The sequence below is a fragment of the Oncorhynchus tshawytscha genome, linkage group LG20, assembly GCF_018296145.1.
Source record: "Oncorhynchus tshawytscha isolate Ot180627B linkage group LG20, Otsh_v2.0, whole genome shotgun sequence".
NCBI lineage: Eukaryota > Metazoa > Chordata > Actinopteri > Salmoniformes > Salmonidae > Oncorhynchus > Oncorhynchus tshawytscha.
Genome location: NC_056448.1, coordinates 811,389 through 824,642, shown reverse-complemented (window position 1 = coordinate 824,642; position 13,254 = coordinate 811,389). Strand labels below are relative to the sequence as shown.

At 39.9% G+C, this 13,254-nt stretch overlaps 1 protein-coding gene across 3 annotated transcripts in view; it reads left to right on the top strand.

Annotated features, from left to right (window-relative positions):
* Window positions 1-13,254, top strand: part of col27a1a (collagen, type XXVII, alpha 1a) — a 221,135-nt gene that overhangs the window by 93,609 nt on the left and 114,272 nt on the right. For all 3 annotated transcript variants that reach the window (XM_024381218.2, XM_024381219.2, XM_024381217.2), the window contains 6 exons: window positions 379-432; window positions 655-708; window positions 3,643-3,696; window positions 3,783-3,836; window positions 6,298-6,351; window positions 6,719-6,763. In XM_024381218.2, the coding sequence (XP_024236986.1) occupies window positions 379-432; window positions 655-708; window positions 3,643-3,696; window positions 3,783-3,836; window positions 6,298-6,351; window positions 6,719-6,763 (315 nt within the window). The remainder of the gene's footprint in view (window positions 1-378; window positions 433-654; window positions 709-3,642; window positions 3,697-3,782; window positions 3,837-6,297; window positions 6,352-6,718; window positions 6,764-13,254) is intronic.

Below are 13,254 nucleotides of genomic sequence, written 5' to 3'. Positions count from 1 at the left end.
CATTTATCTATCCTGCAATAGATGTCATTCAATTGGTAACATTTTTGTCTTCTTCTAATGCCTCTTAAGGGGAAAGTAATCTAAAAGTAACTGAATGTAATCAGAATTCATTACTGAGTGTGGTTTATCCAAAAGTTACGTTACTGATTACAATTTTGGACAGGTAACTACTAACTGTAACAAATTACATTTAGAAAGTAACCTACCCAACCCTAGTGATCGGGTATAGTGAATGAATGCTAATCTTTGCAAAGTTATAATGAGTATTGTCTTGTAGTAAAATGTTGGATGTGTGCAATAGAGCGCAGACATTTCACCTTTTGCTAATGGTGTTCTCTCTTTCCCCCTCCATTCTTTCACTTCCTCCAACCACATTAGGGTGAAATTGGGCTTCATGGACAGCAGGGAATGATCGGGTTCCAAGGAGACAAGGTAGAACCCCAACCCCCCAGGTTAACCCTTTAATTTCCTCTCTGCTGACCTCCAACTGCCCAAACAAATGTACACACTCACACAGAGCCTTGGCCTTGGAGAACCAAAGGCATGCATGTCTAACGGCTGGTGAAGTTCCCATCAATCTCATTGGATATAATGCTTTCAGTGTTCTGTTGCTGCTGAGATTACTAAAATCATTGGGGTCTGTGTATCTAACAGGGTGTTCAGGGTACTCCAGGGTTGTCAGGTACCAGAGGAAAACCAGGACTTCAGGTGAGTTCTCCCGCTATGAATTGCATTGGGATAAGGATTTTAGTTTGGCCATGCAAAATGCATCATCACCATTTTTGCTCTGTACTGAAAGTGCTCGAGCTTAACTTGACTGGTGATATGCACAATTCTTTGAAGATGTTATTAACAGTGGGCTAATTAACAAAATAGAGATGCCATATCTTAATTTAAGCCAGTTTCACATGACGTTTTAGTAGACACTCTTGTCCAGTTGGACTTAGAGTAGTGAGAGCATACATTTTCATGCTTTCTCGTACTGGTCCCCCGTGGGAGTCCAACCCACCAGCTCCACCAACTGAGCAACATGGGACCACATGTGGAAAATAATCAGCAGCAGTAAATGTGAATTGTAACGTGGCTTTTAGTTGTTGGTCCAAAATTCCTCTAAGGCATATTGTATGATCTGTTTGCTGTTGCGTTCATATATTTGGCAAGCGTGGTAAGGAGTACAGAAGCAGCTCATCCTAGAGCGATGTGTTCAATTTGTCATGATGGTCGCGCTGTGGGGCCAGTGTGTGTGTGTGTGTGTTTGAGTAGAGGAAAAAGAAACGCACACTTATTTAGGTGCTGTCTAAGCGTGGTAAGTGCTGTCTAGCGGAGTGGAAAATAAAAATAAAGGAGAGCCTCACTCTATGAGCTCCGATGCAAAAATGTAATGTCCAATGTTTCGACAGGCAAGCTGTCTTCATCAGGGTAATGAGTAGTGTTTATGAGTAGTACCTGAAGATGTGCATCAGGGGTATTGATAGTGTTTCACGTTTAAAACATTTCACGTACATAAATATGAATGTACAGTGCATTCGGAAAGTTTTCAGACCCCTTCACTTTTTCCACATATTGTAACGTTACAGCCTTACTCTAAAATGGATAAAATTTAAAAAAACTCAAAAATCTACACACAATCCTCCATAATGACAAAGCAAAAGCTATTTAAAAAAAAATCTTTGCAAATGTATTAAAAATGTTAAACAGACACCTTATTTACATAAGTATTCAGACCCATTGCTATGAGTATCGAAATTCATTCCATTGATCATCCTTGAGCTGTTTTTACAACTTCATTGGAGTCCACCCAGGGTTCCTCTCAGAGTTCCTCTGTGGAGATGGGAGAACCTTGCAGAAGGACAACCATCTCTGCAGCACTCCACCAATCAGGCATTTTTCGTAGAGTGGCCAGACAGAAGCCACTCCTCAGTAAAAGGCACATGACAGCCTGCTTGGAGTTTGCTAAAAGGCACATAAAAAACTCTCAGACCATGAGAACAAGATTCTAAGATCTGATGAAACCAAGATTGAACTCTTTGGCCTGAATGCCAAGCATCACGTCTGGAGGAAACCAGGCACCGCTCTTCACCTGGCCAATAACATCCCTACGGTGAAGCATTGTGGTCGCAGCATCATGTTGTGGGTGTGTTCTTCAGCGGCAGGGAGTGGGAGACCAGTCAGGATCAAGGGAAACGTGAACAAAGCAAAATATAGAGATCCTTGATGAAAACCTGCTCCAGAGTGCTCAGGACTTCAGACTGGGGCGAAGGTTCACCTTCCTACAGGACAATGACCCTAAGCATACAGCCAAGACAACACATGGTTGGCTTAGGGACAAGCCTCTGAATATCTTTGAGTGGCCCAGCCAGAGCCCGGACTTGAACCTGTTCAAACATCTCTGGAGAGACCTGAAAATAGCTGTGCAGCGACGCTCCCCATCCAACCTGACAGAACTTGAGAGGATCTGCAGAGAAGAAATGGTTGAAACTCCCCAAATACAGGTGTGCCAAGCTTGTAGCATCATACCATGACGGCTCAAGGCTGTAATTGCTGTCAAAGGTGCTTCAACAAAGTACTGAGTAAAGGGTTCCGAATGCTCATGTAAATGTGATATTTCCGGTTATTATTTGTAATGAATTTGCAAAAAATTAGAAATACCTGTTTTTGCATTGTCATTCTGGGGTATTGTGTGTAGATTGAGATTTTTTTTTTAAATCCGTTTTAAAATAAGTCTGTAATGTAACAAAATGTGGGAAAAAGTTCAAGGGTCTGAATACTTTCTGAGTGTGAAACATTTCATTGTCAAACACTATCAATATGCCTGATGCATCTCTTCAGGTACTACTAACACTTTTGCCATCTTATAGCAACTACTCAAATCACTTCAACAGTTACCAACAATGAATAACAGTACCTAGCTTGAACCCTGTCAACACTGCTTGCAGGTTTAATTATTATAATTATTCCTTTTGTTCCGTAAGGCAACATTAAAAGGCAAATTCCTGGTGAGGCCTAGGAGGGTGGAACCTTGTATGATGGTAAAAGGCCATTGGCCACACCCTCACATGTAATGCCATGCAAATTGGCCACATGGTGGTGCTATAACAATAAATGTAAGAGACACGTGCCATGACACGACGATGCTATAACAATCACATGTTGCTATCTCTATATGTTTATATCCCTTGATCTGTTTGACTTCGAATGATGATAGTTGGCACACATGCTAAGGGCTATGAGTCTAGCTAATGTGTAAAGTATGGTTAAGTTTAGCCGTATGGCTGTTGGAGGCTGTTGGACAGGAACAATCATTAATGCAAGCACATTGGCTTATTGTGGGCATATTGTTTGAGCAAGAGGCTTGGAAAATATTTTTTGAATATGTGCTTCCGTAGACACCATGTACCAAATGTGGCACTGATCAGTCGAGCGGTTCTGGAGAAGAAGACATTTTAAAGTAGTCTATATCATAAATAATTGTCTAAAATATTGTATGATCTGTTTAATTTTTAGTTGTGATATTTGGCAAGCATGGTAAGGAGTACAGAAGTAGTGCATCCTTGGGCAATATGTCAAATTTGTGCTGATGGTGGCACAGTGGGCCCACTGCTTGCAGCTTTCATTTTCCTTGCATTTCCCTCCTACTCCCAGGGCAGGCCAGGAGAGAGAGGGTCTGATGGAGTACCTGGCCTTCCAGGAGCAGAGGTAACCACTTACAGTACACATGCACAAATGCATGGACACACACACACAACAACATACATATGTTCCCTTTTCTCTCTAAATCACAGGGTTTCCCTGGAGACATGGGGCCTCCTGGAGAGAATGGCTTAGAAGGCCCAAATGTGAGTAAATAACTTTTGTTCTTTTTGGGATCTGTTGAATGTTGGTATGACCCACATGAAAAAATACTAATGCATACTATGGTATAAATACTGTAGTATTACTGTATTTATGTACTATAATATTTACTTTAGTGTTTTTGCAGACTTTACTGAAGCCTAGTATTGTTTTTGCAGACAGTTTACTAAAGTATAAATACTGCAGTATTACCATAGTTAAAAAACAGTAATAGTATTTCAGTCATAACTGTAGTATTTACTATTGTGTTTTATTATATTTGACATAGAAGTGGGGGCTTCCACAAATACTAAAAGAGCAAACTTTCCATAACCTGTTAGTAGGTAGGACTGCAGTCTGAACAGCTTGTTCAGCGCTTCTGCTCTTTTCTGTAACCGGAACACAATATATGTTCTATACTCAGGGTTGGGTAGGTTACTTTCTAAATGTAATTTGTTACAGTTAGTAGTTACCTGTCCAGAATTGTAATCAGTAAGGTAACTTTTGGGATTACCCAAACTCAATAACATAATCTGATTACATTCAAAAACTTTTAGATTACTTTCCCATTAAGAGGCATTAGAAGACAACAATTTGTGTTACCAATTGAACAACATCTATTGCAGATTAAATCATTGTTAAAGTTTACATAGCTGGCCATTTATGGATGTTACATTTTACTGTTTATGGTTTGGTTATGTAGGCTTCTTCTAACCCATTGCTTTCTACTTCATATAATAAAATGTTTAAATTATATCTTTACATTAATACATGTAATTTATAAATCCAAAAATGGATGTAGAAACTCCAGATTACTCCTGGAGATCAAAAGTCTGCAAGTTGGAGCATGTGTCCATTAGGCCTATGGATCTATATTTTTTTATCAGCATGAATTAGATTGAGCAATAAATGACCCACTTTTATTCCATAGGCTGGGATCTGCACTATGCAGCTGTTGCAAGAGTGCATTTTCACTGGCTGTCCACTGGTTTCAAAATAATGATTGATAGACAGCTTAAACTTCTTGAATTCAACCCTTATTGGGTTCAAAAACACATTTAGACTTGTGAACAGCCATCCATAACAACCACAATCCGTAAGACACAAATAGGTAAATGAGAGAGCAGCATTGTGATTCACATCAATGCGCCATGTAGATATCAATAATATGTCATTTCCTTATTTTTTTATTTTACTAGGCAAGTCAGTTAACAAATTCTTATTTTCAATGACAGCCTAGGAACAGTGGGTTAACTGCCTGTTCAGGGGCAGAACGACAGATTTGTACCTTGTCAGCTCGGGGGTTTGAACTTGCAACCTTCCGGTTACTAGTCCAACGCTCCAACCACTAGGCTACCCTGCTGTATCAAACATCGCCATAGATGTTTGATACTCTTTGGATGCCGACAGCAGTCGCACCATTGGAAGACATACCTAACTGCTCATAGCGTGGAACTGAGAAAAATGACTTTTATTTACTTTGGTTTCACAGTAACTTTATGCAGTTACTGTTAACATGACCCCGATTTTCTCCAAAACACAATACAATAGAGGCAGGATACATGTCCATGTGATTAAGTATGTATTTAATGTAACTCATTTTTGACCGAAATAGCAGTTACTGCCTTTTTGCTTGGTAGAGCAATACAGTTATCTACAGATTATTACAGAATTGCATTTTTTAGATGTACTTTTAACTGACTAAAACCAAATTGAAACGGTCTAGAAATTGTAATGGACCTACATTTATGCAATTTACTGAATGTGTCCAGCTCGCTAATAATCACCGAAAGTAAAGCTAGATAGTCAGGAAGTATGGAAAATTCCAATAATGTTGGATATTTTACTTTTTATTTAACTAGGCAAGTCAGTTAAGAACAAATTATTATTTTCAATGATAGCCTAGGAACAGTGAGAACTGCCTTGTTCAGGGGCAGATTTTTACCTTGTAAGCTCGGGGATTCAATCTTGTAACCTTTCAGTAACAAGTCCAGCGCTCAAACCACTAGGCTACCTGCCGCCCCAGGATAGAGGATTATATTACGCAAATGTTTATGCCGAGGAAATATAACACATTTTCAGTGCGGCCCGACGGACCTTGTTGAAGACCAAATGCGGCCCCCAGGGGCAAATTAGTTTGACACCCCTGTTCTATAGTAAGAACTACACGATCAACGTATAGTAAGAACAACACGATTGGATAGTACAGTGTGTAGTATAGTATACTGCAAAATGCAATACTAAGTAGTAGTAGACATGATCGAGGGATACTACAGTGTGGAGTATAGTATAGTATCTACAGTATGCTACAGAAATCTATAGAATTCTCGAGTAAGTACTGTAGTATTCTATAGTATTGTTTCATGGGGGGGAGACACAGTGGGTGATGATCATGAAGAAAGTGCCTGCTTTTGGTTGTGATACTGCACATTCTGCCTTTGTCAAATGTTTTGTAATGTCCTGCAGGGAAAGCCAGGAGTGAGGGGGTTGCCTGGTCCTAGAGGGGTGCCCGGGCTAGAGGTATGATATGATACAGCAGCTTGTTTTATGTCAGGGGTGGACAACCCCAGTCCATGAGTTATGCTGTTCCAGTGGTTTTTATTGCTCTCTGTGGTGCTCTCTGACCCTGTTGCTGATTGGCTTGGGTCATGTTCAGTAGTCACAAAATGCTGCAAGGACTGGAGTTGTGTACAACTGCTCCTGAAACAGCCGTGAGGACAACCAGCTCCATATACATGTTGTGTCCTATTTATAATGCACTTCTTTTCACCAATGACGTATGTCACAAGTAGTGCACTATGTAGAGAATATTGTCCCATTTGGGTTGCAGCCACAGTGTTTCATTTTAATATAAGATAAATGCTAATGCCATTATCACTGTTTTCAGGGAGATGAGGGCCCACTTGGACCACTGGGTCTGACAGGAGTGGAGGTGAGTGGTGATTGGATGAAGATGGGAAAGGGGAAGTGAAGATAGCAGGGATCATTGTGGCTGCCTGTTTTAATTTTAACTGAACTTTTTATCTCAGCATAGCCCCTCTGGCTTATGTAACTCACACTCACTTCGCTATGGAATAAATATGTGCAACGTGCCTTTGGAAAGTATTCAGACCCCTTGACTTTTTCCACATTTGTGACCCGTTTCAGGAAACTAGACATGTCGCTGGTCACTACTTGACAGGAAAGCCGTTTGAATGTTAACTTTTATATATATCTAAATGCGTTTTTTGGCAGAAATGTATTTTTTATTTTACCTTTATTTAACTAGGCAAGTCAGTTAAGAACAAATTCTTATTTTCAATGACGGCCTAGGAACAGTGGGTTAACTGCCTGTTCAGGGGAAGAACGACAGATTTGTACCTTGTCAGCTCGGGGGTTTGACCTTGCAACCTTCCGGTTACTAGTCCAATGCTCTAACCACTAGGCTACCCTGCTGTATCAAACATCGCCATAGATGTTTGATACTCTTTGGATGCCGACAGCAGTCGCACCATTGGAAGACATATACCCTGCCGCCCCATAATACCCTATAATGACAAAGCGAAAACAGGTTTAGAATTTTTTGCAAATGTGTCGCAAATAAAAAAACAGATACCTTATTGACATAATTATTCAGACCCTTTGCTATGATACTTTAAATTGAGGTCAGGTGTATCCTGTTTCCTTTGATTTGATTTGCTTGAAATGTTTCTACAACTTGATTGGAGTACACCTGTGGTAAAGTCAATTGATTGGACATGATTTGGAAAGGCACACCTGTCTATATAAGGTCCCACAGTTGACAGAGCATGTCAGAGAAAAAACTAAACCATGAGGTCGAAAGAATTGTCCATAGAGCTCCAAGACAGGATTGTGCCGAGGCACAGATCTGGGGAAGTGCACCAAAAAAAAAGTATGCAGAATGGAAGGACCCCAAGAACACAGTGGCCTCCGTGATTCTTGAATGGAAGATGTTTAGAACCACCAAGAGTCTTCCTAGAGCTGGCCACCCGGCTAAACTATGGGGGAGAAGGGCCTTGGTCAGGGAGGTGACTAAGAACCCGATGGTCACTCTCACAGAGTTCCTCTGTGGAGATGGGAGAAACTTCCAGAAACGTCTATGCACCATACAGTGGGGCAAAAAAGTATTTAGTCAGCCACCAATTGTGCAAGTTCTCCCACTTAAAGATGAGAGAGGCCTGTAATTTTTATCATAGGTACACTTCAACTATGACAGACAAAATGAGAAAAAAAATCCAGGAAATCACATTGTAGGATTTTAATGAATTTATTTGCAAATTATGGTGGAAAATGAGTATTTGGTCAATAACAAAAGTTTCTCAATACTTTGTTATATACCCTTTGTTGGCAATGACAGAGGTCAAACGTTTTCTGTAAGTCTTCACAATGCATATCTCCTCTAGAGCAGTGATGTTTTGGGGCTGTTGCTGGGCAACACGGACTTTCAACTCCCTCCAAAGATTTTCTATGGTGTTGAGATCTGGAGACTGGCTAGGCCACTCCAGGACCTTGAAATGCTTCTTACAAAGCCACTCCTTCGTTGCCCGGGCGATTTTATCTAATTTTGTCTATCATAGTTGAAGTGAACCTATGATGAAAATTACAGGCCTCATCTTTTTAAGTGGGAGAACTTGCACAATTGGTGGCTGACTAAATACTTTTTTGCCCCACTGTAAATCTTTCAACTATGCTGTGATGTTTGTGAGTTGAAGATAAATAGTTTTACTAAGAGTGTTAGTATATTAGTAATTGACTGACCTGGTCCCTCCAGATCTCCCAACAGTACTATTTCTAGGGTAAATTTTAGATCAAGGTTATTCATTTTCAGCCATTCCTGAACCTGAGACCAAAAACAGGCTACATGAGGGCAATGACAAAATAAATGGTATATCATCTCTTTGTTAAGTGTTGCAGTCATTTCAGTTGCTGTAGTAGCTGACGTGTATAGTGTTCAGTCATCCGCATACATATACACACTGGCTTTACTCAAAGCCAGTGGCATGTCATTAGTACAAATTGAAAAAAGTAAGGGGATTAGACAGTTGCCCTGGGGAATTCCTTATTCTACTTGGATTATGTTGGCAAGTCTTTCATTAAAGAACACCCTCTGTTCGACAGGTAACTCTTTATCCACAATATAGCAGGGGGTGTATAGCCGTAACACATACATTTTTCCAGCAGCAGACTGATCGATAATGTCAAAATCTACAATGAAGTCTAACAAAACAGCCCCCACAATCTTTTTGTCATATATTTTTCTCAGCCAATCATCAGTCATTTGTGTAAATGCTATGCTTGTTGAATGTCCTTCCCTGTTAGCGTGCTGAAAGTCCGTTGTCAATTAGTTTACTGTGAAATAGCATTGTATCTGGTCAAACACAATTTTTTCCAAAAGTGTACTATGGGTTGGTAACAGGCTGATTGGTCAGCTGTTTGAGCCAGAAAAGGGGGCTTCACTATTCTTAGGTAGCGGAATGACATTCGGTTCCCTCCAGGCCTGAGGGCACACACTTTCTAGGCTTAAATTGAAGATATGGCAAATAGGAATGGCAATATCGTCCGCTATTATCCTCAGTAATTTCCCATCCAAGTTGTCAGACCCCGGTGGCTTGTCATTGTTGATAGACACAAATACTTTTTTCAGCTCTTCCACACTCACTTTAATTAACTAAAAATGACATAACTACCAAATAAAGGTGTGCCAAGCTTGTAGCAACATATCCAAGAAGACTCAAGGCTATAATCGCTGCCAAAGGTGCTTCAACAAGGTACTTAGTAAAGGATATGAATACTTATATAAATGTGATATTTCAGGTTTTTTTTTTAATACAATTTGAGAATAAAACATTTATTTAAATGTGGACAAAATGTGGAAAAAGTCAAGGTGTCCGAATACTTTTCGAATGCACTGTATGTCTGTGCATCAGGGTTGGGGTCAATTATGTTTAAATTCCAGTCAATTCAGGAAGTACTGAAATTCCAATTCTCTTCAATGCTTTTCAATTAGGAACATTTGGAATTGGGTCTACTTTCTGACTTGAAATGGAATTGACCCCAACTCTAGTGTGCATTTGTAAATGTACAGATTTGTGTTATTGATAAAGTTAGCACTCTAAGTGCATCTTGATGTTATTCTACTTGTCTTTTATGCTGAGTCTCTGAGCTCTGATGTTGTCCAAACCGTCTTCATTCTGGGTGTTTAACCTTGTGTTACACTGAATTTGCTCTGCAGAAGTAGAGTAAAGGTAATCTATACCCACTCACATACTCAGTCCAATTCACATTCAGCTGAACAGCCTGTAGTTCTGAGAACAACGGAACACTGGCTTCATGTCAGCAGCTCTGCAGCATCTGCCCAGTTATGTATCATAGAGGAGCTGGCACATAGAACCAGGTCTGAGCTGTATAGACTGAGTTGAAACCGTGTGCAACTGACTTTGGACTCCAGTGGAACTGAGATCAGACAATATGATTAGGTGATTAGCTGAGTCAAGTGTGTTAGTGCTCGACTGAACCATAAGACTGCACACCTGTAGCTCTTAAAGGTTATGAACACCGCAGTGTAGGTTGACTGACCAGGTTACAGGTTTCTCATACTCAACGTAGCCTAACAGGTAAGAGCATTGGGCAAGTAACCGAAGGGCTGCTGGTTGGAATCACCGAGCCGGCTAGGTGAACAAAATCTATCTGTGCCCTCAAGCAAGGCACTTAAGTATAAGGTGGTGATAATTGCTATGTCCATTGTCCTGTTTTAAGATAAACTCAAATTAATCAAATGTTCTTTATTATTAATGTGCACAGGTATAAAGGGTACAGTGAATTTCAATATCAAGAATCAAATGCCAAATATGAAGTACAAACAAACAAGTAGATAAAGTACAATATAAAAAGTAATAAACTAGTTATGAGAAATGTACACAATAGAATATACAGCATGATAAAATGTGTGGAAGTAGTAAAGTGAGAAGTGACTTGGTATAACAGCTTAAATAAATAGTACTAATAAAAAGTAACTTCTTCAGGTACCTTTGATACAAATTGTACTTCTTTCTGAAACACAAGTAAACATTGAATTTGACGGTTTAATGTGGTCTAATTGTAGACATGTTGCCATGTTTTCCTCTCAAGCATTGTTCTTACAGTGCATGGTATCTTATTCCTTTCCCTTTTGTCTGTCTGTCTCTCTATAGTCTCTCTTTCCCATCCTGTCTCTCTCTAAATCTCAGGGGAAGTGGTGTTTGTCTCGTCCTCTCCCTATGAGTGATCTCTGGCCAGGAGCCACAGGGCTTTGCTCATGTGCTTCACTCAACCATCTGTCTGCTTTCCTCAGTACTCTGGTTCACTTTCTCTCTCGAGCGACTGTGGTCAACCCAAGAAGAACGTGTTGTGACTTTACTTTCATTCATCTGATGACTGTTATTTATTTAATCAACTAACTATGTTTAATTGTTACCCGATTTAAATGAATCATGTAACAATTAACTCATTAAGATTTGGCTTAACACAGAGGTTGTTTTAAGAGTTACCATCTTTCGAATTAAACCCTAGAAGGTATATACAGTTGAAGTTGGAAGTTTACATACACCTTAGCCAAATACATTTAAACTCAGTTTTTCACAATTCCTGACATTTAATCCTAGTAAAATAGCTTGACTTTGTCCTTAAGCCATTTTGCCACAACTTTGGAAGTATGCTTGGGGTCATTGAACATTTGGAAGACCCATTTGCGACCAAGCTTTAACTTTCTGACTGATGTCTTGAGATGTTGCTTCAATATAGCCACATCATTTTCCTGCCTCATGATGCCATCTATTTTGTGAAGTGCACCAGTCCTCCTGCAGCAAAGCACCCCCACAACATGATGCTGCCACCCCCGTGCTTCACGGTTAGGATGGTGTTCTTCGGATTGCAAGCCTCCCCCTTTTTCCTCCAAACAAAATGATGGTCATTATGGCCAAACCATTTCTATTTTTGTTTCATCAGACCAGAGGACATTTCTCCAAAAAGTACGATCTTTGTCCCTATGTGCAGTTGCAAACCGTAGTCTGGCTTTTTTCATGGCAGTTTTGGAGCAGTGGTTTCTTCCTTGCAGAGCGGCCTTTCAGGTTATGTCGATATAGGACTTGTTTTACTGTGGATGTAGATAATTTTGTACCTGTTTCCTCCAGCATCTTCACAAGGTCCTTTGCTGTAGTTCTGGAATTGATTTGCACTTTTCGCACCAAAGTACTTCCATCTCTAGGAGACAGAACGCGTCTCCTTTCTGAGCGGTATGACGGCTGCGTGGTCCCATGGTGTTTATATTGGGTACTATTGTTTGTACAAGTGAACATGGTACCTTCAGGTGTTTGGAAATTGCTCCCAAGGATGAACCAGACTTGTGGAGGTCTACAATTATTTTTCTGAGGTCTTGTCTGATTTCTTTTGATTTTCCCATGATGTCAAGCAAAGAGGCACCAAGTTTGAAGGTAGGCCTTGAAATACATCTAATTGACTCAAATGATGTCAATTAGCCTATCAGGAGCTTCTAAAGCCATTACATAATTTTCTGGAATTTTCCAAGCTGTTTAAAGGCACTGTCAACTTAGTGTATGTAGACTTTTGACCCACTTGAATTGTGATACAGTGAAATAATCTGTCTGTAAACAATTGTTGGAAAAATTACTTGTGTCATGCACAAAGTAGATGTCCTCACCGACTTGCCAAAACTATAGGTTATCAATACATTTGTGGAGTGGTTTAAAAACGTGTTTTAATGAATCCAACCTAAGTGTATGTAAACTTCCGATTTCAACTATCTATTACATTAATAAACAGTGGTCTTATTAATCATTACCTCTTATCATATCATCATTCTAAACAGTCGTAACCTCATGCATCTGCAAAAAATCCAACCTTACTTATGATACAGTACTACACAAATATGTTCAATAATTTATTTATTAGCTAACTAAATGGGAAAACAGGATAACATACACACTTAATACATGAGAACAGTTCCTAGCGGACTGTTTAAGATATGGCAGCTTTTTACTCAGCAAATGAAGAGGGGTGGGGAAGAGAGGGAGAGAGAAAAAGGGACACTTATTGTCGATACATTTCAGAACTATTCTCACAGTAATCATATAGTTTGCACACGAACCGCCACCCGTTTGAAAAAAGAAATCATGAATGCATTGGTTTGCCGTTTATCTCTTTAGGAACCAGCCCTCCTGAGGAAGTGTGTTGGCCTTTCAGAGGCAAACTTGTATGGCTCTGATTGTCTACTGTTGTTCATTCTGGAAAGAAAGCTATCCAGCTGTGTCGACAGTTCCTATTGGTGATGAGCGTAGTAGGATAGTTCACTTAGATTAGCTGTACCAGTGATTGTCTTAGAGGAGTTTGTTTTCCCCCTCGTGTCGGTATTCAGGATTCGGACCACTT